Source organism: Drosophila albomicans, chromosome X (genome assembly GCF_009650485.2).
Source record: "Drosophila albomicans strain 15112-1751.03 chromosome X, ASM965048v2, whole genome shotgun sequence".
NCBI lineage: Eukaryota > Metazoa > Arthropoda > Insecta > Diptera > Drosophilidae > Drosophila > Drosophila albomicans.
This window is the reverse complement of record NC_047627.2, coordinates 25,448,104-25,475,783: the sequence shown is the minus strand read 5'-3', so window position 1 is coordinate 25,475,783 and position 27,680 is coordinate 25,448,104. Positions and strand designations below refer to the sequence as shown.

The 27,680-nt window shown below is 39.2% G+C and overlaps 1 protein-coding gene across 9 annotated transcripts; it reads right to left on the bottom strand.

Annotated features, from left to right (window-relative positions):
• Positions 1-281: 281 nt before the first annotated feature.
• On the bottom strand, positions 282-27,460 carry LOC117568514 (syntaxin-binding protein 5). 9 transcript variants are annotated; one of them, XM_052008601.1, is made up of 24 exons: positions 27,364-27,460; positions 21,490-21,942; positions 21,145-21,242; positions 20,009-20,197; positions 19,801-19,935; positions 19,089-19,152; positions 18,821-19,028; positions 18,684-18,759; positions 18,462-18,616; positions 18,200-18,381; positions 17,940-18,104; positions 16,828-17,139; positions 16,615-16,754; positions 15,395-15,572; positions 10,637-11,537; positions 3,976-4,092; positions 3,781-3,903; positions 3,583-3,702; positions 2,365-2,811; positions 2,189-2,297; positions 2,038-2,124; positions 1,873-1,968; positions 865-989; positions 282-742 (listed from the first exon to the last, which is right to left on the bottom strand). In XM_052008601.1, exons 2-24 carry the CDS (start codon positions 21,610-21,612, stop codon positions 486-488), a joined length of 4,407 nt encoding a protein of 1,468 aa, XP_051864561.1. In that variant the 5' UTR covers positions 21,613-21,942; positions 27,364-27,460; the 3' UTR covers positions 282-485. The 9 variants fall into 9 exon arrangements, with proteins under 9 accessions (XP_051864561.1, XP_034105110.2, XP_051864564.1 ...); XM_034249219.2 differs by lacking the exon at positions 27,364-27,460 and adding an exon at positions 26,759-27,130; XM_052008604.1 differs by lacking the exons at positions 10,637-11,537; positions 27,364-27,460 and adding exons at positions 6,432-6,732; positions 26,759-27,130.
• Between the last annotated feature and the right edge of the window lie 220 nt (positions 27,461-27,680).

The window sequence follows — 27,680 nt, the reverse complement described above, 5'->3', positions numbered from 1 at the left end:
CATCAAAAAATCAGTTAAGCTTTCTTACGTACCAACAATTGTAGTTCAATGTTGTTTATCAACAGCTTATTGAATAGTCTTGATAATCCACGTAGTAAATGTACAAAAAAATATAAATTTAAAATATTATTGGTGATAAGTCTAACTGTAGATGTTTACGATTTGTTTGTTGAGAGCAGACTGAAAACGAAATCCTTTGGATTTGAATTGAAAACACAGAGAAAACTTGGTTTGTTTTTTTTTTTGTTTTTTTTTTTTTTTGTTTGTTTTTGGTCTATATATTTTTATTAAAAACAGTTTTTTTGTTTGGTTTTTTGTTGTTTTTTTTGTTTGTTTTTTGGTTTTTGTTGTTTTTGTTTTTGTAAATAACGTGACGACTTGAAAACAGAAATTAAATAAGTGTACTTTACTCGTAATGTAGTAGAAAGTGTTATAAAAGCAATATTACAATAACTGTGGTAGAATTGGCTCCTAAAATAGATATTTTACAACTGATACCACTTTTTGTCTTTATATTTAAGCATTAATTGATGCGCTGTACCGCTGAAATCTTGAGCTGTATTGGCCATACGCTCCGCGCGCTCCTCCAACAAATTGAGCTTCTCGCCACGCTCCATGGCCAACTGATGCGCCCGGCTAATTTCCGACGCCGCTGTGGAAGCACGTTGACCCAACTGCTCCAAATTGGGGCCGGGTATATGCCGTGCAACGGAACGATTTGCTTTCCCGCTCTGTTCACCAACTGCAAGCAAGAATGGAGAATTGTGAGATAGGAGAAATATGCAATATCGAAGATAATAAGAAATCTTTATAAATGAAAAGTTAAACAAATCTAAACAAATACAAGTAATTCGATTTACTTACATAACTCCTCGCGATCCAAAAGCTTGGCGCCACCGCCAAATAGACCCTTAAAGAAACCCTCCTTCGGCTGTTCGGGCATTTCGTGTACCGTATATAACTCACCCATCATCTCCAAAATAAATTGACTGCAATTGAAAGAGAAAAGGTGAAATTATTTTAAGCAAATTTGTAAAATACACATTCAAGAAACTTCAAAATGTTATTGTTAATGCAGAATTGTGATAAATGTTAAATTGATCTTAAAGTAAGAAAGTAGAGTGTGCTCGACTGTGAGATACCTGATATCCATTTTGTATAAAAGCAAAACATTTTGGTATTAATTTGAATATATACCAAATAAATATGCCTCAAATATACTAAAACTATACCAATGGCTGTATTTGGTACACTTCAATTTTAAAATATACCAAATTAATGTACGGCAAATGTATTTAGAATATACCAAAGGCTATATTTGATATATATTTATATGCAGACGGGACAAACATTTAAAACAAACCTGATCTGCTAGCTAACATTACAAAATAATAGCTCTATCTTTTATAGTCTCTGAGATCTATGTGTTCATACAGACGGACGGACGGACAGACGGATAGACAGACAGATGGACATGACTATATCGTCTCGGCTGTTGACGCTGATCAAGAATAAAGTCGTAGACGACTATTTCTGTATTTTACATACAGTTGTAAACTTTGAAATAGAAGTACGACAAAAACAAAACTACATAACGGGTTTTTTTTTGCATATTCTTTTTTGTTAGTTGATCGCTTGCACATTAATTTTGTAATTGGAACATAGAGATAAGAAGCAAGCAAATCCGGTTAAATTTCTTTAGTTTTAGTGTTATTTTTAAATTCTGAAAGTTGTGTTTAATTTTTAGTTTAGCGCAAGTCGCTGGCACTGCTATTTCAAAGTTTACAGCTGTAAAGTTAAAATAACCTTCTATTCTATATAGTAGAATAAAAATATTACAATAACGTTCTATCGAATTTAATTATGACTTACCAAAATTCCGATGATATCGTGAATTTTTGAATTTCGGTGGGCGATGCCATGTACAATCCATGACCTTTATGACTAAAGCAAAATATTTTTGATATTCTACGAAAAAAACAAGAAGAGGAGAAGTTAAATAAGAGTGAAGGATTCTATAAAGCAGAGAAAACTCACTGAGTTGTATCTTCATGAACAATGATCTGTTGACCCCATATCGAAAGCATTGGATCGACAATTCCCTGTTTACATTTGGTTTGAAAACTGCAAATGAAAAAACGGCAAGAAATGAAATTGGATAATATTCTTATATAGATCTTTAGCTCACCTTAAGTCCATAAGCGGTAAGAAATCAGTATCCAATAACAGTTTTAGACTAGGAAGACTATGTACCATTAGATGGCCATTCGAAAGATAGGTTGCTAAGCAAGAGCCATCTAGAAATGGAAACTCGATATTAATAATATTCTAGATGGAACTAGTTTCTTATAGATGGATGAAGACCTTTCATCGTGATAGTTTCTGCCTTGACTGCAAAATCCATTTCCGATAATTGTATGCGATTGATGCAGCATTGATTTGCCACATCGAAGACTTTTGTTTGCTTTTCGCTGGCTATAACGATATATTGTCGATCGGTGAGTGTTTCCAGGCCGGTGCTAACGCTGCCGCTGATGCCGCTGCTGCTGGCGCTGCTGCTGCTGATGCCACCACCGCCACCGCTGATGCCACCTGCGCTGCTGCCTCCGCCTCCACCTCCTCCGCTTCCAGCTGCAGCTCCAGTTGCGCCTCCGCTGCCACCAGAGGCGCCTCCGCCACCAGCCCCCGCTGATCCCGCTGCTCCACCGCCAGCTGCCCCCGCACCGCCAGCAACTGAAGTGTTTGATATTGTATTGGCAGTTGTTGGTGTAAATGTGGGACTGGTGCGGCTGCTGCTCTTAGTGGGAGTGCCTGCAAGAACGAGTTGGCGAGTGATTACCAATCATTGTTTTCATATTTCATATTCGAAAATTGCAGTCAAACAAGCCATGTGCCAAGCAGCTGAGGATTTGCTGGTGGACATGTCAGCCAGAGTGTCAGATAGTCAAGGCGCCCTCTAGCGGACGTTGGAGGACTACACAAATTGCATTCATCACATTATTTTGTCCGCTAGAGTGTCAGCTTGACAGAGCGCCCTCTAGCGGACATCGCCATGACATTTCATATTCGAAAATTTGAAGCATTTAGTTATGTGCGAAGCAGGTAAGGAATTCCTAGATGACATGTCAGTTCTTTTGTCTGCCACAGATTCAGATTGCCAACGCCTTCTTGTGGACATTGTAGGACTACACCAACTGCACTCATGACATCTAGTGCTTTAGTCAGTCAGAGTGACAGACATCTTGATTACAACAATTTCATATTCCAAAATTTGAATTAATCGGTTTTGTACCATTTAGGTAAGGAATTGCTAAATGAAATGTCAGCCAGAGGGTCAGATTGCCAACGAAGACATGTCAGTCATTGAAGCACTCATGACATTTAGTACTTTTGTCCGCTAGAGTGTCAGATTGTTAGAGCGCCATCTAGCGGTCATTGTAAAACTACACCAACAGCACTCATGACATGTCAGTGCTATTTTCCGCCAGAATGTCAGCTTGTCCTGCAGCACATAAGCCATAATCGATATAAACCGATTCATTATCACAAATGTATGTAGATAAAATTGTGCATTGTATTTACGATCTTTCTTATCCCTGTTCTCATCGCGCCAAGGCTCAAACGTGTAGGGTATGATCGAGCCGTAAGAGTCCAAGAAGGACATGGAAGTAATGGAGCCTTTGAGTCGTACCACAGGACCGCCTAACAAAAATAGAAAAAAGAAAAAGAAATATAAATGAATACAACACTCTATAATCGATCAAATGAATATAAGTTTACCGTTAATTGTAACCAAGACGGGCTGCGATTTGCGCATATCGCGCTCCGGCATTGTGATGAACAATGTCAATATTGAACCGAAACTAGTTCCAATCCACAAAGTAGGAACGAGCGATAAAATATCTAGAAGAGAGAGCAAAAAATCGATATCGATATCGATAAATTCAATGGTTATTCTTAAGTGGTCACACTTACCATTGCGTTTAGCATAACTCTCGATAAAAGCTAAACAGGTAACAGATTCAGAGGAAGACATATCAATGCTGGACATTGATGACGATCTGGATCTCGAGAATGTGCCATCCAATTTATCTGCAAGGCGGATTGGGGAGTGAAGTGTGTGGTTGAGACAACGATTATTGCAAATGCGAAATAAATGAGGAGTTATCGATAACGATATTTATAACGGGACAGCAAAGAGAGAGAGAGAAAGAGACAGATAGAGAGAGATAGAGAAAGAGAGAGAGAGAGAGAGAGGCAAACGATTACACAATACAATTTGTAACAGAGAGAAAGAATTTATAGAATTTAAATTAGAGAGAGAGAGAGAGAGAAAGAAATATATATTGAAAGAGAGAGATAAGGAATGAAGTAAGGAAATACAGACTGATAGATCAAGAGAGAAAGAGAGAGAGAGTGAAAGCGGCGGGCGGTAGTAGGCATAACTTTTGCTTAGTAATTATGTTAATCGATTTATTTAGGTTCTCATTTTTTTGTCGATTGTTTATTTGTTTTTTTTATTTATTTTTTTTTTGTTCTTTTCTTGCTGCATTATTTTCACTAGACTGCTAATTATTGTTGTTGTTGTTGATCAATGTGAAAATGTATGTGTGTGTTAGTGACTGTGTATGTGTGTGTGTGTGTGTGTGTTTCCTCAGGTGTTAAGTGTGTGTGTGTGAGTGCGTGTGAACTATGCAAAAATACGATTTGCCAATGCAGAATTTGCTGTCGAGCTTTGATATTGCAATTAGTAGTTGTTGCTGCTGTTGTTATTGTTATTGTTGTTGCATTTTAAATTGTTGCTTTTGTTGTTGTAGTTGTTGTTGCAATTATTTATTAGTTGCTAATTAGAAGCGTGCACAAATACCGAGAGCGAGCGAGCGAGCGAGACAGAGAGTGTGTGTGTTTGTGTATGTGAACAAATTACATTAACATATTTAAGAGATATATAGAGAGAGAGAGAGAGAGAGACAGTCATAGAAAGAAATAGATATATAGAGACAGAAGAGTAGGGAGAAAGAAAGAGAGAGAGCGAGCGAGCGAACGAACGAACGAACGAGCGGAAGGATTGAGCGAGCGAGCGAGCGAGTCAGACTAAGACTAAAGTCAAAAGAGAGAGAGAGAGAGAGAGAGCGAAAGAGGCGAGCGAGAAAAGAAACGAATCCATCCTTTCACAAACATATGCAAACGAAACCAGCCCCCCACCCCCTCCACAATCCTTAGACCTCCCCCTCCAACCCTCCCCTACTGTTACTAATACCACACCTCAAACATCAAGCAGCAAACGAAATGCGCAACAGTCAACAGGCCGCCATCTTGCTGCTGAGCAAACGCACCCCGCCCCCCTCCTCCTTCATACGAAGCAGCCCACCAACGAGGAGCAAACAACTGACACAAATTACAAATGTTAGCCAAAAAGGAAAATTAATCGAAATAAATAAAACAAAAATCAATAACAATATGAAAAAACGATTTCCGAGAGTTGCGGGCAAAAAAAAACCAAAACAAAAACTAAATGCGCCGTCGGTGTGGGCGGCGGAGGAGAGGGAAGCAGACTGAAGAGTACAACAGAGAGACAGACAAAGAGCGTGTGTGTGTGTGTGTGTGAGAGAGAGCAAGAGAGAAAGAGTTGGGCAAACCACAAGCAATGTGCTGCTGCCTGCGTGTGCATGTGTGTATGTGTGTGTGTGTGTGTAAGTGTGAGTGAAGTTTAACGCGTGGCGTGCCATGTGTGTGTGTGTGTGTGTGGGTGCGTGTGATGGACTTTCATTGCTTACACACACAGACAAGAAAATTTGCATTTGTATTTGATGTACTAGCAAATGCAGAGAGGAGAGAGAGAGAGAGAGACATATGTTAAGATAGATAAAGACTAAGAGAGAGCGAAACGAAGAGATGCTTTTTGTTGTAGTTGTTGTTGTTGGGGTGCAATTGTTGTTGTTCTTGCAGTTCTTGTTTGTTTGTTGTTGATGTTCTTGTTGTAGTTGTTGTTCTATTTGTTGTTGTTGTTCTTGGGTGATTAACAGTGCTCTCTTCTGTTGTGCTCCCACCTTGAGATTTGGACTTTTTTAGGGACTCGTACGATGTCACTGACTGCTGTTGCTGTATAACGGATGTTTGATGCTGATGCTGATGCGGATGCGGATGCTGATATTGATGTTGATGATGCGCACCTGCTGATGCACCACCACCGCTCGCTATTGCAATTGCCCAATCACCGGACTCGGCGTCAAACGAAGAGAAGCCAATCAGCTGTTGTTGTTGTTGCTGCTGCTGCTGTTGTTGTAGCTGCTGTTGTTGTTGATCAACGCTGCCGCTGCCGCTGCCACCGCCGCCCGCAAGAGCTTTGACACTAACACCACTACCACGAATACCACCAACACCAACACCACCGCCACCGACACCGCAACCGCCACTAGCAACACCCGCACCTGCATCGTCCGCACCATAAACGCCTGACGACGACGACGACGACGCCGCTGCTGCTGCCGACGATGACGTCGACGCCGCCGACGCCGCTGCTGCTGCTGTCGCTGCTGCGGACTGAGCATCGCCAAAGCTCTGCTGCTGCTGCTGCTGAAGCTGCTGCTGTTGTTGTTGTTGCTGCTGCTGCTGCTGTTGTTGTAGCTGCTGTAGCTGTAGCTGTTGTTGTTGCTGCTGCTGTTGTAGCTGAAGCTGCTGTTGCTGCTGCTGCGCTGCTGTTGTCGCAGTCGCAGTCGCACTGCCGTTGATCTGCTCAAATATTTGCAAAGAAAATAAACACAATAATAATGGAGAGAGCAGAGATACACACAGAGAGAAGAGGAGAGAAATAGAGAGAGATAAATGCACTAAATGATTGGAATGGAGCATCATAACATTTCATTTCATGTTGTTGCTGTTGTTGTTCTTGTTCGTTTTTCGTTAATTATTTTACTTCTTTTTTTTTGTTTTCTTTGCTCTGTGCGGTTGTGTGTGTGTGTGTTTTACATGTACATATAATTTGTGTGTGTGGGTGAGTGAATGTGTAGCATACTTTTTGCCGTTATTTCTTTTTTTTGTTTTCTTCGTTTGTGATGTGTTTGTGTGTGGGGAAAGAGGCGGGGAAGGGGAACGCGCATTGAAACTAAACGAATGCATAACGTATTCGTGTGCGTGTGAGAGTGTGTAAGCTTCGTTTTGTTTGCTGTGTATGTGAGCAGTGTGAAGTAGTGACTTACATTGTGAGTGAGTGAGTGAGAGTGAGAAAGTAGTATAATGCCCGCTGCCCGTTTTAATATTTGCAGTCAAGTGTTGTAGTTGTTGATGGTTTTGTGGAGTGCCATTCAAACAATTGTGTGTGAGTGAGAGGGGTGAATGCAAATGTATTTTGTATCGATAACGATAACTCTATCGATAGGTGGATGGTGCATGGTACATGTGTATGAAACTGAATTGGAAGCAACAAATTTTTTTTTTTTTTATTATTATTATTATTCACAACACTTATGAGAGACTTTTGATAGACAGAGAGACAGTAACAGAGAGTGTTTGTGTGTGAGAGAGAGAGAGAGTGGGGAGCACAACGGCTGGTGAGGGGCAGGAACGAAAAAAAAAATACATATATCGTATGTTATATGAGACATTAAAGCACGCGCAACGAGAACAAGAACAGTAATTAATTCAATAATTATAATAATAGTAAATTTGAAATGGTAAAAAAGAGTAATTACATATACATATATATATGTGTATGTGTATGATATAACATAAATAGACTGCTTACAAAAACGATAGAAGCCTAGAAATATAATATATCGTAGTTGTATTATACATACATAATATGACATGACTTTGATTTCAAGAGATGGCTTAATTATTATAATTATTATTTAGGTTGACGGTTTTTTGTTCATTTTTCATTTTGTACAGTGTGTGGAGAGCAAACAAAGCAACGATAAATGGCGTTGCAAGCGATTTTTTGGTTTATCATTTATCGATAAACAAAATAAATGTAGTACAAAGCGAAAAAACAAGAATAAAAAAAAAGAAAACGAAATAGAAAGCAGTTCGTATATACAAAAAGGAACGAGTTTTTGTTTTGTATTATTAAAGCTTAAGGCACTAGAGAAACAAAACTAATGATCGCAATATTTATCGATAACGAATATACAGAGCACGCTCAATCGATCACAATCTGGCTGATCGATATTCGTGGCAATTCACAGCGAACGAGGGACACACGACAAGTTATCGACTATCGATATTTGAGGGGGTGTGGTGTGGTGGTGGTGGGTGGGGGGGTTGACAGAGACGAGACATTCACAGAGCGAACGCAAGCAAACAAAGCCCACGCATTCACACAGACATTCAAATTATAATATTTTTGTTGTTGGTATTTTGTTCGTTCAACAAAATGGCGGACGCTGCTTTGTCATAGAAACGCTTTTGTTTTGCGGTGTTGTTGTTTTATGTTGTATGTTGGTAAAACGAGCCGGGAATATTCACAGCTGGATTTTGTATTTGCTTATGTTTGTATATTGGTATGTTGGTATTTGTCGTTGTTGGTATTTTATAGTGTTGGATGATGGATAAAGTTGAATGTAATGGAACTTTGACACACAGAAAAGTGTAACGTAACAACAGTCATTAACAACCCATTAAGTAAATTTGAATATATAATTGTATATGTCTTCCTTTAGGAAATTTTGGTTTTGTTTTGCACAGTGCATACACAGAATACGATTTTGAGGATAATTTTTTTGGGTGAGACAAATATGTTATGCTTAAGTGGTTTTTTTTCTTGTGTGGTTTGGTATTTTTGGTATTTTTTTTTGTTTTTGCTTTGGTTACAACAGTTATGCATACTATATAATAGGCTTTTTAATTTGATTTATTTTTGTTTTTTGGTATATACACGCATACATATACACACATTTATGTATATTTAGAGTAGAGAGTAAAGAAAGAGAGAGAGAGAGACAGTGTGATAAAGTCAGTGTGGGAGTTAGAGAAAGAGAGATTTTATAGTTTGTTTTCATTCATAATTCTATGTTTTTGTTCTTTGATAATCTCTTATTGCCGCCACTTTGGTGCTTTTTTTTCTTGTCATTTCAGTTGTTGGGCGGAGGGGGTTGGAGAGGGGGAATAACAGACGCGGGGATATCAGATTTTGAGGTCACACTACTAAGTATAAATACATAACATAAGTGTGTGTATGTGTGTGTGTGTGTGTAAGTTGGTTGTGTATGCATGTCTATGTGTGTGTGTGTGTGGGTGTGTGTGATACATTTTCAATATCTCTTCTTCACATCATCTTCTTCGTTTCTACAACTCACAATTTTGCAAGTGCGAAGTGAGAGTGTGTGTGTTTGTGTGTGAGTCAGTGAAGGTGCTCGTATGTGTGTGTGTGTGCATTTGTGAATGTTGTTGTTGTTGTTAGAATTACCAAAGAACTTCCATACAATCACATAAAGGCAGTTATATTGCAGCTCTTCTGCATCCGTTGCCTAGTTGTCAGAAGAGGAGAAAGAAGCAATAGATAAGAATTTCAATTTGAATTTCAGTTTGATTTTCATTTAGTTTTTGTTTTTGCTTTTTGGTGCATGTTGCGCTTATCAGTATTATGATTATTATTATTATTACGTAGTATTATAATGATTAAATTTATTGTTTCATTATCATTGTATTTGGTTGTAGTTGTAGTTGTTGTTGTTGTTGCTAAATGTTGTAATATAAAAGTTCGCTACATATTGTTGTTATAGTTGTTGTTCACTATACAAAATGCAATTTGAAAAACCAAAAAATGAAGCAGCCCCAAAAACTCAACTTGTTGTTTTCGTTTCGTTTTTTTTTTTAATTACGCTCTCTAAGTGAAAAGTGGGGGGCGGGGGTTGAGGGTGGAGGTTGAGGGGTATTCTTATTCTTATTATTTTTGGTTGCATATTCTACAACAAATACAATACGAGTGTTTATTAACTACGGCTTGCATACCAATACATACAAAGCATCCGTATAAAAGCCAGAGCACAAAGAGCACATGGGGGGAGAGAGAAATACAGAGAGAGAGAGAGACAGAGTGGGAGATAGACATGGAGCGAGGATGGAGACGACACGACCTAAGTAAGAAACGCACACGACAAACACGAAAAATCAAAATCAATCTAAATAATACAACAACGAAAATGAAAAAGAGAACAACAAATATGCCCATGGTAAATCGTAAATCTTGTAAATCAGCAGTCAGCATCAGCAGCAGTCGCAGCAGCACTCTGTATGTGTGTGTGTGTGTGTTCGATAATTTCAAACTAAACTTGACGTTCGACTCTCTTTGGCGCTTGCAAATTCAAATACAAATACAAATACAAATATACAACTCTACACAACTCGCTCTCTCGCAGCCGTAGTTGTCAACGAAATTGAGGGTGGGTCAGGTCGTGGGCGAGGGGGTCGGCCAAAAAGGAGAAGGAGAGAATTTTGGCACACGCATTGACTGCCATTTTTTTTTTTCTTTCATTACACTATCGCTTATATTGCCTTTTTTCTTTTGTGCTGGTCGTTGACAGAGAGAGAGAGAGAGAGAGAGAGAGATAGACAATGAAATAAAGAGAGTTAGAGAGAGAGAGGGGGGGAGTTGGGAGAGGAGAGTTTAGGTTGAGCTTTTGACTGGCATACTTACGTATTTTTTTGGATAAACTGCCGCTCATCATTGGCGACACATCGTTCTTGTTCACCCGCCCACCGCTGCCGCTGCCGCCGCTGGCAGCGCTGCTTATGCCAATGCCCAGGCCAGCGCGTTGCTCTCTCGGCTGATATTTGATGTTGGGCACTGAGAGCAAACGTTGATCGCGTGCCTTCTCTTTGAATTTCTGACGTGTTGGCTTCAATGGCGCCTGCTGCTGTTGTTGTTGTTGCTGTTGCTCACTCAATGGCAAATTGCTGGGTCGCTCTCCGCTCTCTGGCGGCTGCTCAAAATCGACGCGTTTCTGCGTTGGCGTCGGCGTCACTGCCGCCTGCTGTTGTTGTTGTTGTGCCTCAGTATCACAATTGAGCATTGCAGTCGCTGCAGCTAAGCCGACATCGTCTTCGCGACATTCGAGCGCTTCGCCTGGCGTCGCCTCTTCGCTGGCGCCCTCGGGCGAACTCTCTTTAGGCGTGGCATAGAAAATGGATGAGCTGCCGCTCTTGATGGCCTCCAGCTCTTGATTGAGACTGCCGCCGATCTTCATATTGACTTTCGATAATTGACGCTTTAAATTGAACGTTTTCCATGACATCGATTTGCGGCGATCTTGCAGCTCAGCTTTTGGCGCCGTCGCCGCTGCCTCATCTCGCTGCGGACTTTTGGTGGCCGCCAATGCAGCCGCTGTTCCCATCTGCGCCTGAGCGCCACTGATCAGCATCTCCTTGCTGCTGTTGATCACCTGTTCGATGGCCAGCGGCGACGTTGGTCGCGATGCCGATGCTGATGAGTCCGCTGCCGCTGCTCCTGATCCTGGTGCTGCACCGCAAACGGACGCCTCGTTTGCCTCCGGTATGAATTCGATCGATGGACTGTCCGGACTTGTGGTGTCGTTAAGCTAGAGATCGACGAGTGGGTTGAGGGGAGGAAGGGGTGTTTGTTGGCACAAGTTTTAATATCGTTGCGGCTTAACAAATTGACGACTTAAACTGTTTAGATTTCTTTTATAGTTTTTGGGGGAGCGTTTTTTTTAGGGGCGTGGCGACAAATCCAAAAAAAACAGACGTGCGCAAAGCAACAAAAACGAGGCAAGCGCTAAACGCCACAAACGACAACAGCAACAGCAACGAGAACAAGACGAACTATAACGAGTTGCCAAAAGCGAGCGTAAAGTAGCGAGTCGAATTTTCTTGGCTAAATTTGATAGTCGCATAATCGATTTGTTCAGCAATTAATCATTAAAAGCTTGCCAAGCGTTTCACAAACTAACGAGTGCAATGTACTCGTTACATTTCTTAGTCAGAAATTTATGAAAATATTATCGTACATTAATCAATTTGTTAAGAAGTAAAGCCATTTCAAGTTTCGCGATTCATCAATGATATGCTGACATCACACTCGATGGAACAAACTCGCATTCGTTAGAACCAACTCGCACTCGTTGGATCGAACAAGCTTGCACTCGTTGGAACCAATTTGCACTCGTTGGAACCAACTATTACTTTTTGGAACAAACTAATACTCGTTGCAACCAATTCGCACTCGTTGGAACTAACTAGACCTCGTCGAAGATAAGATTAAAGCAATCGCATATTCAATTAAATATTTGATGAAAATAAATGAATTGCTTGAATCTTTTATATCTAATTTCAGTCATGATCTTCCTTACGCTGCTTTTGCACTTCACTTTGTCTTACTCGTTGCATTCTTCAGCCTTCTCGACGATTTTGTTGTTGTTGTTGTGTGTTTGTCTGACGCATCTTTTGCTTTGCTTTTAGGCGCAAATATTGTGTGTTGTGTAATTAATTTTATTCAATATATATATAGAGAGATAGAGATACTTATATAAGTGGGATTGATAGAGAAAGAGTGTGTGTTTGTGAGAGAGAGATAGAAAGATATTAGATAGAGAGAAGAAGGTGGGTAGGAAGAGTACGGGGTAAAAAAACGGGGTTTAGTTGACATTTCGTTTCAACTTCACAACTCTAAAGTACATACAATCAGAGTGGAGGCGGAAAACTTGGGGGGAAAACTTTGGAGTTTAGGCAACGTTTTGTTTTGTTGTTTTATTTTTTTTTGATAGTTTAGACTGTTATGCGTAGAACAGTAATAGTGGTGGTAGAATGTAGTACAATATAACAGTTATGCCGCAGGCAATTTAACGAGCAATTCGTTTTTTTTGTTGTTTTATGGTTTAAATATGTATGTATATAATTTACGAACTAATTTAGAATAGTAATGAATATAGTAAGAATATCAATCAATGTCAATCAATATCAATCAATGGGCAATTATACATAAACACTTATAAACAATTAATCGTTGTAGTTTAAGGTTAAGTTTAGATTAGTTGGTTGGTTAATTTAATTAATTTAGTTTTAGTTTTAGTTTAGTTTGATTTTTAGTTTAGTTTTTGAATTCGTTAGATTAGAATGTGGATAGTAAGAAATGTTAGCTTGGTGGATTGATCGGCGGAGGGTGGTTGGATTGATTTGGTATTTTTTTTTTTTTTTTGTGTTTTTGGGTTTAAGACGATCGATTATTTGTTGGCAGAAAAGATGTACAAATGTATGGAATTGAGATTTAATGATTAATACTTCAAGGCCTCACAACAAAACATACTTATACACACACACATACACGAAAAACACGCACATCAATCAATCAATCAATCAAAAAGAACTTGATGTTTATACAGTTTTACAACTACTTAGTGGAGAGAACAGACAGAGAGAGAGAGAGTAGAGAAATAAATGTAGGTCTTTGTTGGGTGTACGCTAAGGTTTCTCATCGAGAAACAAAGAGAGAGAGAGACAGACAGAGAGAGAGAGTGAGAGGCAAAGAGAGAGAGAGAGAGAGAAAGAGAGGCAACAGAGAGATGTGACGCACAACACAAAGAGCAATCAAAAACCAATCAATCAAATGATGTACAACAATATCGATGCGATGCGAGCGGTGAGATGTGACAGCGTGTAACAATCAATCAATCAATCAATCAACCAATGTTAGTCGATGCAACGTGCAAAACATACACACACACATCCATCTAAAACCATATTATGTATGTGTATGTGCATTTAAATGAATTTTCAAATAATTTACTTTAAATTTGTATGATACATTAAATACATATTAAATCAATCAATCAATTATGATTTACCATGCGGACATTTGTGCATTTTCTTTGGTCAAATAATGATACGATATTAGTTTGAAAAGAGACACAGAGTGAGAGACAGTTGGAGAGAGAGAGAGAGAGCGCATTTGAAAGGACCTGAAAGTTCACTGTTCCTCAATCAAAATCAATCACGGCACTAAATAGCGTATATTTAAAAGATAAATTATTAAATAGCTAGCAAATAAGATAAATGGAAAATATTTATTATTTCGCTAGCAAATTAAAAGCATCAAAAGTGCCAAAAAGAAAATTAAGAAAAAAAAAAACAAGGACATTGAGACTTCTAAATATAGAGATAGAGAGACAGACAGAGAGATAGAGGTAGAGATTGAAAGTTAGCTGTACGGTTAGAGAGCGTTAGAAATAGAGCTAGACCCGGGACGCGTTTAGGTCGGATAAACAAAATGATAAACAAACTTGAAGGAAAAGTAAAATGATTGCTAATGAGATAACGATTTAAAAGAAATACCACTACTTGGGCAATAAAGTATATTATATATATATATATATATAACTGTATATAGGCTACATAGGAGTACGATATATATATAAAGATTATAATAGATGTATATATATTTATTTATATATTTTTTTAAGAGAGAGAGAGAGATAGTTACTTAGATGGTAAGAGAAATGTGTCTAAATGCTTTTTGTATATTTTGTATAAAATTTGTTTTTTTTTTTTTGGGCTAAACACTTTTGTATGTAGCTTGCTTGCAGGTGTGTGTGTGTGTGTGTGTGTGTGTAGTTGTACTTGTTTTTGTTGTGTGGATGTCTGTCTCGTTATTTTGTACTAAAAATGAGGGGATCAAACTCAAGGGAAGGGAAAAGTGTGTTTGTGTCTTTAAACTAAAAACTTTCTTATGCACTTCAATCAAAAAATGTCAGACAAATGCAAATATGTGTGTGTGTGTGTGTTTTGTTATTTATGTTTTACTTTTTTGGATGGTTGGCAGTTTGAGGGGAGTTTTGGGGGGAGCGGGGAAATATTTACGAGTACGGTATTAATAAGTTAGCTTAGTAAACTAATAAAAGAAATGCGTATTGTTTTATTTTTTTGGTACTACATGTCTCATGTCCATCATCAATCATCATAAAATTAGTAATCAATCATTAATGCATATATATAATAATTATATATTATAAGTTGATTAAAATATGCGTGTAGTTAATTTTTCTTTTTTGTTTTGTTTATTACTTATTTGTTGGCTCAAATATTTGTCAATTTGTCTAACACTTTATGAGTGTGTGTGTTTTTATTTGTCTGTCACTGTATGTGTGTGCGTGTGTCGGTGTGTTTCTCAGTATGTGTGTGTGTATGTGTGTGTATGTGTGCTTGTCACTGATTGAAGGCGGCAACAGCATTTAACACTGATCAATCATTGCTCACGATCATTGTGCACAATCATGGATCAGTTGAGTGCTCAATCATAGTTACTTTGGCCAAATCCAATGTCATCAATCATGATCAATCAATTATGTCATTATTTAGCATTTGGGTTAAGAGCCAACATCATCATCATCATCATCATCAGTAGTAGTTATAGTAACGTTCAATCAATCAATCAATCACTTACCTGATCGGAACTGGGCGAACGACTTTGCTCCTCTTTGCTCTCAATGCGTTTGGGACTTTTTGGTGTTCGCGAGTAAGGATCGTGTGCGCCATACAGATCGGGACATGCAACACTCAATAGGCAAATTTTTTGGATTATATCAATTATGACAAGTCCATATTCGGTACCATAAGCCATTCTATAAACAGAAAAAGATAAGAACACGGCATCATGTCACAATAACACAACGGCATACAGTCAAAAATAATACAAAAAAAAAAAAATTATAAATGAAAATGGAAATCGAAACAAAAAAAAAGCCAAATTCCGAACAGAACTCAAAAAGTCCAATTCAATAAAACACAAACCAAAAATCTAATGTAATTTTCTGATATACTTGAAATTCATTGTTGCGTGACACACACACACACATTTGCACACACACACACACGCACGCACACACACAAACACCAGGCACTAAAGTCGGTCAGTCGTCGGAAGAGTACTGTCTAAAGCTTTTGACTAGTAAACGTAAGAACGCAAAGAGGAAGTGTCAATCTAACGAGTAGCGAGTGAGACTCAAGTAGCGAGTAACGAGTGTTGAGGAGCAAATGCACTCGCTTCCTACTCGTTCTAGCTGTATTTTTGTAACTACGTGGACCGCTTAAGGCAAGACTAGCGAGTAGCGACTGACGAGTAACGAGTAATAGCAGCTACATCAAATACTCTAGATGTACGTATAACTATTAACGAGTGTGTTGGATTGTCGATTGTAATATAGCAACAGCTACAGCAAGTAGCAAGTAGCGAGTAACGAATTCCATCTGTTCTCGTTCTCGTTGGCAACTACGTTCAATAAGGCAAGGCAAGACAAATCAAATCACAGTTAAGCGGGGTTTTTTTTAGGGGAAGGGTGTGCGCGATCTAAGAACAACGTTGGCGATTCGTTCGCGTTGGTGGAGGATATAGATATAGGGTATTGTTACTGTTCGACTAGGCGCTAAGTTAAGTTTTTGTTTTGTCAGGCGTTTTTTTTTTGTTTTATTTTCAGAGAACGTGTCATGCACAATATAGATATACGCATACAAAAACTACGAATACTTCACTAGTTGATTTATTTTTTTTGTCCGCGTGTCGGCGCTGTGTGTGTGTACGTGTATGTGTGTGTATTGAGCGAGAGAGAGACAGAGAGAGAGAGCGAGTGTGTGTGTGTGTCGAGTTTTTGGGTGTGTATTACTTACAAGCCATAGCTAGAGTTGATGCACAACGAGGTAACCTGCACGGTGCGACGATTCGGCCCCGTGGTCAAACAAACCAATTGGGATTGAAATCCCGGCGGCTTACGCTGAGCCCCAAAACGCACCTTGAGCGTGCACTCCGTCTGTGATTTAAGACACGAAGAGTGAGAAGGTTAATTCGCATTATTATTAACCTTATTTCCACCCCTTCCTTACCTTATCTGAATCACTTGATTCGGTTTTTTGCACCTGATGTCCGGTTAGGAAATCGCATTCGGGACTGGTGCCATAATTGTCATCAAAATTCTCATAGAGTATTGGTATCTCGAGCACCAGGACCTCCGATGTCGATTCGACCTTGCGAAATTTGAACAACATTACCTGACCCATCGCACCGGCGACACAGAGGCGACGTGACTCCGAGCACAAAAATATCAAATGCACAGCCAATGGATTATCGCTGTCGGTCGCGTGGCTAACGTGACGCGGCTTCTCAAACATCTTGGCTGTCTTCAGTTTGTACAGAATCTGCAGAGAGTACGAATTACAATTATAAATGCATCCAAATAATTTCCCTTTCAGCCTCCTAGCTCTTACATTGAATGTACAGAATTTATTCTGATTTTCCAATTTCAATTAAAATTCTAATTACAATTACAAATGAATGCAATTCATTTCCCTTTCACTCCATTAGGCAAAATTGTCAGCCTCCTAGCTCTTACACTTTAGTTTGAATCAACAGAATTTGTACAGAGTCTAAGAGTAAGAATTGGAACTCAAATTACAATTAGACATGTATGAAGTTCATTTAGTATGGTAGGCATAACTGTCAGCCTCCTAGCATTACTATCAGCCTCCTAGCTCCTACAATTTGGACAGTGGTTATTCAAATAACAAATTGTCACCCTCCTAGCTATTACACGGAATTTCTGAATTTGTACAGAATGTGAGAGTAAGAAATTAAATTGACATAGATTATATGTACAGAATGAGGGTAAGAATTTCAATTAAAATTCAAATGACAATTACAAATGAATGCAATTAATTTCCCTTTCTCTCAGTTGAATTGTCAGCCTCCTAGCTCTTACACTTAATCCATAGCTTTGCTGTACAGTCAGTTAGTTAGTGAACACAATATGTTCTATACACAGACATAAATTGAATGGCTATCAAGACCATTGTGTAGACTTCAAACAATACAATATGCTTATTGCATTTCTGTAGATTGCATTGTGTATCCTTTTGCAACGTATGCAATCTGAAAGCTTTGTTGAGCTCACTATCAAAGTTGAGTGGCTATCAAAGTGATTTCCTCTCTAAAGACGCACCTGGAGTGTGCCAGCGCCCGAGTCCCAAAACTTGAGACTGCCGTCCTGATGTCCTGTGATAACAATCTCCGAATAACTGCAGGAGGCAGGTGACCATTCCCCGCCAGATATGGGCCATTCACGCTCCGAGAAGCCCGTTTTTTTACTTGTCGTTGTGCGACCAACCTGAAGTATATTAAAAAAATATCAAGCAAACAAATTAGAAAGAGAACAAAGACAAATACTCGAAATGAAAAGAGAGAGAGAGAGAGAGTACTCACAGAATAGAAAGCAGGAACCAAATCCGATGGGCAATCGGTTAAATATGTGCAACATGTAACAGGTGATTCGTGTAAGTCCATTGGATAAGGCGATTCAAAACATGGAAAACCGGGCGTTAATAAGTCTATTAATACTAAGTCATATTGAAGCAGCACAGCTATCGCATATGGCTCCTGTGTTTCTGTAAATGCAAAAGCAAATAGGAATTGCATATTAGAATAAAATTGTGATCAAATCAAGTGCAATAAAGTGAAGACTAACCGCAGGGCCAGGGATTTTCGCAGAGCGTAATGAAATCGCAAACGGCATGCTCCATTTCCAGAACAGTTGTGGTCTTACCCACCATAACGGTGATGCAATTCGACTTTGAGCCCTTCTCCGATGGCATGCCGCCAGAGAAAATTGTAAAGGTTTCGCTATCGAGATTGAGAGAGAGAGAGAAGTGAGTGAGTTGTCTTTGCTTTTTGATTGGATAACTCTTACCCAGTTGTGCTGGACTTCAAGTCAACTTTATAAATCGGTTTGCATTTTTCCGCATTGCCATCCTTGTTGATTTTTGCTATACGAAATGGAAATACGATTGGTTATTTTATCGAAGCTTTGTTAGTTTCTACGCTCACCATGCGGACAAACTTGGGACTGGGGCTTCGGCTGCGGCTTGGTGGGCCAAGAACAAATGGAACCATCTGTGTGCGATGAAACAAAGTATTTGCCCTCATAATGCCAGGCCAATGATTTAACCGCCTCGGCTGCCTGCCATCGTATCTCAGCGCATTTCGCTTTCAGATCCCATAACACAAGCAGCCCACACTCAAATGCAATAAGCAACTGTTGATGGAAACAATTAGATTAATTAAATGAAAGAGTAGGTACAAAGCATTGCTTTACCTTGTTTGCATCCAATGGATTATCACATAACGCAATCACAGCACCTGGATGACTAGTTCTAACCCTAAAATACAAAGAACACCGATTAATTTTAAAGCCAACAAGTAGGAAATGCTCATGAAATCAAAATAAAGTATAAAGAATCGTCTTATATGCACATGAAATATATCTGAGATTATTTTGGTGACTATATTCTATAAGACAGGAATTTAACAACACATCTTCGTTAAGTTCAGCTGTGACACAAACCATAGCATGTGTTTTAACCAGTGCTTAACGAGAACATGAACTTTTTGCTAATCGGAGTAAATCTAGACATGAACTTTAATACTAAGACGTATTCTTATGTATCCTAGAATATTTTCGTGACAATATCCCATAAGACAGGAATTTAACTACATTTCTTCGTTAAGGTCAGCAGCGACACAAACCAGAGCATGTGTTTCAACCAATGCTTATCGAAGGCATGAACTTCATTGTGATCAGACTAAATCTAGACTTGAACTTTAAAGCTAAAAACGAATTCTTATATATCAGAGTTTATTTTGGTGACAATATTCTATATGATATCAATTTAACTACACTTTTTCGCTAAGTTCAGCAGCGACACAAACCATAGCATGTGCTTCAGCCAATGCTTATAAAAAACACCAACTTCATTCTGGTCAAACTAAATCCAAGCATGTCAGCTTTGAGACAGTTGAATACTTACACTTCAATTGCTTTATTCCAGTTAATAATATATCCACTAAGTGCAAATGTATCTATGTGAACGACGTGTATGTTTCCCTTCTCAGTGCCCACGTACAGCCATTTGCTGCCCACGGGCAAGTGTATGCATGTGACCCTATATTACAAAATATAGAAAATAGTTTTGTATTCACTTGAAGTAAGTGATAAATATCAGTGGAAATGTTTACCGCTCGCGCTGAAACTTGAGGCTCTGCACTATGCGCGGCGTCTTTTGGCGTATGTTCCACAAGTGTATGGTGTCATCGGCGGTGACTGTGACCAGGGCTCCCTCATTGACCAGGAATTGGGCAAAGAGCACAGCGCACTCGGATTCACCCTCATGTTTGGCATGTGCGTCGACGCCCGGTCGTCCCAAGCTGCGTATTAAAAGTATAAGTCAATTAAATAGTTTACATCTATTAAATGTGTTAAATGTGTTATCTATATATTAAATGTGTTCTGAGTGACTGACACTAACGGTAAGAGCTTAAGACTGCAATTTCTTCATTGAGGAAATTCTATCATTATGCAAACTGATTCTTCCTTATGCATTTCGTTAAGTTAGGCCATGATGCAAACCATAGCATGCCCTTCAACCAGCGCTTATCTATGTTAAGACACAAGGCATGTGACTTTCGAATGCAATGGATCAATCTAACTAGTTTTTATTATATTAAATGATTCCTACAATTCTTTATAGTAGGGGCTAAGAGGCTGCAAATTCTACACAAGATTATTGAGGAAATTCGATCGTTCTGAATTTTAGCTACGCAAACCGACTTTTTCCGATGTATTTCTTCGTTAAGTTCAGCTACGATATAAACCAGTGCTTATCCAAGACACAAACCATGTGGCTTTCAAATGCAACTGATCAAGGTAACTAACTTTCTATATATTTAAATTATTACTTTAATTTTGCATGGTAAGGACTAAGAGGCTGTGATGTCTACAGTTTGGAGGAAATTTTATCGTACAGAAATTTAGCTACATATTTCTCCGTTAATTTTAACCACGATACAAATCATAGCATGCACTGTAGCAAGTGCTTATCCAAGACACAAAATCCCGTGGTTATATTCTATAGAAATTTAACTACGCAAACTTACTTTATTCTATACATGTCTTCGTTAAGTTTAGCGACGATACAAACTAGTATCCAAGACACAAACCAAATGGCTTTTAAATTTAACTGATCAAGCTAACTAGTTTTTCCTATACAATTAAATGATTGCTATAAATCTTTACGCTAGAGTAAAGCTGCTGTCTAGCTTAAGCTTCTTAGCTTGCTTTTAATAATTAATGATTAATAAATGAAACTACTTACATGCGTATATAGCCGGATTTATCACCAATCGCTAATAATTTTTGTACTGGATCGAAGGCAAAGGATGTGGGTGAAAATGGGAAGCCATGGCGAAAGGTCTGCAAAAAAAGAATTAATCAATGTGAATAATTTGTGGATGAACGAACATTGATCGAGAGTTGTTTTTTCTTTATTGTTTGTTGCTTTTCGAACAGTTCTGTGATAGCCGCGTGTGTCTTATGATAGATACGATTGCAAAACAACTACCAAATAAAACATCCGCTAGCTACCACAAATGTTCATTAACATTTCTCTCTCTCTCTCTTTCACTTTCTCTTGCGTACTCTTTTGCACTGAGTCTCTTACTTTCTTGAGTGTGAAATGATCGGCCTTCAATTGCTCCTGGATCTCCTGCTCCTGTCGTATGGCTTGAGGCTGTACGGTTTGTCGAAATCCATCCAGAACTCCTTTGAATGTGAACTTTTTCATTTTTCTAACATGAGTCTGCGTCCTCCGCTTCGCCCGCTGCCTGCTCTAGATATTCTCGAAAAAAACCCAAATTTGGTTGCTTTCTTTTTTTCCTTTTCTCAGCTTAGTAGCTCTTTTTTTTTGTAGCCAGATCTTTTGTGTTTTCACAGGAAGGATGAGAAATCTCAAGAATCTGCTGCTGCTGCTGCTGTTATTTTTCTTCCTTTTTTCACTTGTTTTTTCCTTTGTTTGCTTTTAATTAGTATTTCGGGGAGTTTTCTTTTGTTGTGTGTTGTTTTTGTTGTAGTTGTTGGGGAAGTGAAACTAGGTTAGCAATAGTCGAATTAAGAGCTGTAAGCAAAGAAAAGTACATCGTACATTAATCGCAAAGTTTTGTTGCATGTTACCGTGTTAATGGATTGTTGCTTGCAACAATGCCACACACACACACACACACACATGTATACGACACTCATCAATTCCTGTCTGACAATGTGATGATGCAATAGTGCAAACACACACACACACACACTCGCACACATCGAACAATTGAACGGATAACGAGAGCAAAGAAAAAAATACCACAAGGTACAAAATCGTTAGCATACTTTTCAGCTGCCAACAAAGGACAAGGGAGGGTAGGGCAAGGGATGGGAAGAGGTGGCCCATTAAGAGGTCTCTTATCTTTTAGAGGTCATCATGATTTCTATACACATTTTGTACTCAATAAAACTTGTTGCTTTTCGATCTTTGAGTGCGTGCTTCAACCAAATTACAAGTCTCAGCATGCCAATAATTAAATAAATCGTTTTGTGATATGAGATCGCCATACACTCATATACATACATACACACATTGGCATTCTTTATGTTCTATCTCCTGTTCTTTATTCTATTTACTTTAAATTTAGTTTTTACATTATACTGTACTATACACATTAGTCATACTCAATATAAAAAAAAAAAACACAATTATATACATTTATCGTTAACGATATAAATGAATTGAGCAAACGCTTTGCTCAAGTGTCATCTTCATTTTCATTTTCGTTTTCGTTTTCATTTGCACTGCAATTGCTGTGATTGGGAGAGAGGGAGGTGGGGGGTGCTAACATTCAAAAGGTGCGCGCTATAAAACGCGAGCTGCGTTTTCGACGCCAGCGTCGCTGCTTGCACAGCCTCTGTTACAGCTACTGTTACTGTTAAACGGAGAGCGAGTGAGATGGCAGCATTAAAATGCCAATGGGGGATGGTAATGAAATGTGTGTATGTTCGTGTGTGTGTGTGTGTGTGATAAATGTGACTGTGGGCAGTGTCAAGAGTCAAATGTTAAATGGATATAATTGAAAATCGCTGTTTGCCACACATGTTGTTGCACAACATGACAAACACACACACACACATAGACAAGTAAATTTATGTATATGGTTATATAGGTTATACATACAGATATATACTTATGTGTGTGTAAGTGTGTGTGTGTATTTGCACTTATTTTTGGGATGGCACACAAATCGATTTTTCGCACACTCATCGCAGCCATGTTGCCTTTTTCTTATTTGCAATTGTTTACGCTTTGTCAAACAAACGAACAAACATACACACACACATACACATAAACTTGCTTGCTCGCATATGTGTGTGTGTATTTAGCTGGGTCGTCAGGACACGAAGCGCGCAACAGTAAAAAAAAAAAAAAGAAAAAGTGAAAAGAAAAGCAAAATCGCTGGCATACTTTAAATTTAATTTGCGCAAACAAAAAGCGCACACACACAAGCACATATTGGCGCCTGACCGACGACAACGACAACGACGTTGGGTGGTGTGTGTGTGTGCTGCCTAATGATGATTAAAATACCAACGCTTGCTGCTGTTGTTGTTGTTGCCTGTGTAAACACCGCGCTTGGAGTTGGGAGGCTGAGCCCACACCTACACATACAAGCGCCTCTCTGACTCTCGCTCTTACGCATGTGTGTGTGTATGTATTACATGTATTTATGCCTAGAGAAGTGTATGTATGTGTATGTGTGCACGTATAGATAACCTCGATTTACAGATTTTTCAGACACACACACACACGCACACTTGAAGCTTGCGTTTTGTTCCGTTTCTGTTTCGTATTTCTTTTAGTTCAAGTTGCTTGTTGCTACTCACTTGATTGATAGGGTTGAAGGGGGGGGTTTACTACATCTTTATTAATATACGCTTGACGCCCGCGCCCGCTCCTTCTTCTGCTTCTTCTTCTGATTCGTCAATTCTTTGTGCCGTTTTTATATTCGTATTCTTATTCTTATACTTTTTGTGCGTTTTGTGGTAACAACTTTTAGCACACAACAACAACAGAAAAAAAATAACCACTCACGACTTGAAACAATTGCGTTATAAAAGTTATTTTCAATTTCTTGACTTTTGTTTAGTAATTGTTTTTATTTGTATATGTATATATTTGGTTAGCTATTCACATTGGTATTTTTCATAGCATATTTAAGACATTTTTTGCGCACTAATAAACAAAAATATGTGTATCAATTGATTTTTCACTAGAAAAAACACACACACACACAAGCACGCTGACAGAGATTCAATCACATACACATACACACACACACACATAAGGAGACAACGACAACGAGACAAACGGCACAAAACGCAGACGGAGTCGAAAGTCGAAGTCAAAGTCTCAAGAACAAGCACACAAACATACACACAGACACAGTAAGATACGCATACACACGCACGAACGGGGGATATGTTAAGACGAGAAAAATGCTGCTGGTTAGCTGGTTGTTAGTTGGCAACTGGAGCTGCTGCTCAAGCTGAAACTGATGCCAAAGCTGCTGAGCTGCTGCTGCTTCAGCTGCTGCTGCTGGATCGTTCGTCCCGACGTCGCGTCGTGTGTAAAGGCATTTTTTGCACCTTGCGAGAGCAGCACACTTGAACACACAAACACGAAGACGAGCCGAGCTTGCTCACTAGGCCGAGGACGTTTTAGCAGCGCGCGCTCGTGTCAGTGTCATCCCTGCCTGAGTGTTCTTTCTCTCCCTCACCCACACACACACAAATTATAACTCTCTCTTGGTTGGCACGCGCTCTCCCACACTGCTCTCATAACCCAACTCCCACCCTCACTCACTAACTCTCGCGCTCTCACTCTCTCTCTCTCTTGTGTTACAGTTATTGTTGCCTAACGCTGGGCGCCGTAGTTGTTATTGTTATTGCTTTTCTGTTTCTTGCTTCCTTCCTGCACTGTCAACTGATTGGATATTAAGCCAATGCAAAATCTTCATGCTTTTTGTGTGTTTGTGTCGTAGTAGCTGTGCTGATGCGCATGCTTACGCTACGAGGTGGCGCCCCCTGTCGTCGTAGTCGTCGTCGTTGTCAGGATAAAAGTGTCGAGGAATCGAGATTTTTTTTTCGTTTTCGTGTTTTTTTTTTGCGCGCGCGGTCACATGACACGACTGCCACACATACACACACACATATATAGACACAGAGAAACTCTCAGTTACGCGTACACACACATAAATCTGTTGAGGTAGCAAGCGCAAAGCAAACAATTCCCCGCCCCCTTCCGCCACCCACAACAAGCTAATCACAAACCCCTTTGGAGCTAATAGTAGTAACTTTGATTTTATTTAAACTAACGTACATAATTTAGTGGTGTTTTAATGCGTGTGTGTCTTTTATAAATTTTTTTTTTGTTTTTAAGTTTAGTAATTCACTGTGATGCACAGTAAAGTGGAGGAAAACGTTTGCACGTTCTTTTTGGCCAAAAGGAAAGTCGAAACTGAAACTGAAAACTGAACGTGCACGTTCACGTTCACGTTCAACACTTTTCGCTTGCCTCTCAACTGTGTATGTATATGTGAAATACACACACATACACACTCACTGAGTTGGTCAGTTATGCAAAGCAGCGCGTCGCTTGGCATCGTTTTAGGGTTGCCGCAGAGCAGCGCTTTGATTTTTTTTTTTGCGCTAGGCCTAGTGCGCAATATTTCCTTTTTTTTTGGGGGCGCCCAGCGGCAATCCTGACGTCCCATTGGTCTGCAATCAATACTTGTTGTCCTCACACACACACATACACCATAAATACCCCTCACTCTTGACATACAACACAAAAATTTAATCAACTCAAATGTAAATACGCACACACACACACACGCAGCTTAATGGCAAAAAATTTGCATTGAAATTGTAATGAGTTATGCCGTAAAATGTGCTCTCTCTCTTTTCATACTTACAATCACTCTCGCTCTCTGCCTCTCGCTCTAACACATGGCCACCAGCGTAGCTTCGACGGCCATATTAATAACAGCTCTCACACAGCGAGAGCGTGTATGTGTGTGTGCGCGCGTGTATGTGTGTACACTCGACCCATTAACACACAGAAAAGTATGCAATAAAAAAAATGGCACAAGCTCTTGCGTCATATGCCCAGGAATCATCTTGGAACACACACACACACATACGCAAACGCATTGCGCACACACAATCACGCACAGTTTATCATCCCAATAAGAAACTTGTTGGGCTGGCACGCGCAACTCATCCAACAACAGCAGCCGATGGCGCTGTCGCTGCTGCTGCCGCAGCCGGCGTCTCTGTCGCAGTCGACAATTGGCGGTCAGAGCGATATGAGGGCGTCATAAACAACAATACGATTGTGCGCCCCTCCCACCGCAATATGTGTGTGTGTGTGTATGATTATAAAAGACTTCATCATTTTAGTTTAAGTGATTCACTCAGCTCAAATAGTTGTTTTTTTTTATGATGCTGCCGCGGTCAACGCCGCTGCTGCTGTTGCTGCCGTTACTCACTGTCACACAAAGGCATCAAATAACAGCACACTCACACTCGCATGGAAAACATGTTGTCATTTTTATCAGCAGATGTGTGCATGTATGTGTGTGTGTGTTTTGTTGTGCGATTTGCAATAATAAAAAGGGGGACAGAAAAACGCTGACGCTATTTTTCTTCTAAACTGGACAACAGCACGTCTCTTTTTTTATTATTATTATTTTGCCTTGCACAATTTATTCGCATAACATCATCATCGGCAGCAGCAGCAGCCTTTTTTTTTTTTTGTCCACATCACATCAAATACCAAACAAAATACCAACAAATACCACACAAAAATACGACACCCCCACAAAAAGTGCGCCCACCTGTTTCATTGCTGTCCGCTGCGTTGCCAAATGTAGCAAATGTACAAAAAAACAAAAAGAAAACAACAAAATGATGGATGACAACAAACTGTTTGACACCTGGCACGCGTGGCCAATTTAGTTAATGCCAATGCATTGCACGACGCAATTATAACTATTTCGCGTATTGCAACTTCGCACCTGGAGCGAGAGAAAGAAGAGAAGAACGTCGTCCAAAACGCGCACACAAAATGTTTTCTGCTTCTTCGTTTTCTTTGCCTTCTTTTCGTTTCTGTCTCTCTCTCTCTCTGTCTCTCTCCAAAATTTGTTGTACAACTACAGCGCAATCGTAGCAATTGAAGCTGACTGAATACACTAACGCGAACAACGACAAGTAAACAAACGTAGTTTGCGTAAAAAAAACACCAAGCTTTTCTAAAAAAAAGCTCAACACCTGTAATGTGGTGTGACCACAAATAACACTTCCAAATATACATTTTAACACCCGTGTCGTATTTGGTATATTTCGAAACTCGTATATATAAAATGGCGCCTCATTTTAAGCAGCTTTGTATTTACATATATACATATTTTCCCATAAGTTTAGCATTTACGCATTTACTTACCACTCAATGTGTTTCTTTTGCTACTTAGATTTACGTTCAAAAACAGCAATTTGTTGGTGAAAATATGAGACCGCAAAATGAGTACCGTATATTTTGCTCATACGAATGTCGGTGAAGTAAAAGCTGGTAAGTGGCAGAAGTATAAAAGCTCGAAAAATACCAAAAAAAAAAGAAAATAATCACATCTTTGAAGGACTTTGATTTCTAAAAGTTATGCTGTTAAATGTATCACTCTGCTGTATTGTCGTATTTAATGAATTAATTTTAATTATTTTCCAGACAGTTGCTTATTGTTAAAAACAATATCGATATTTCGA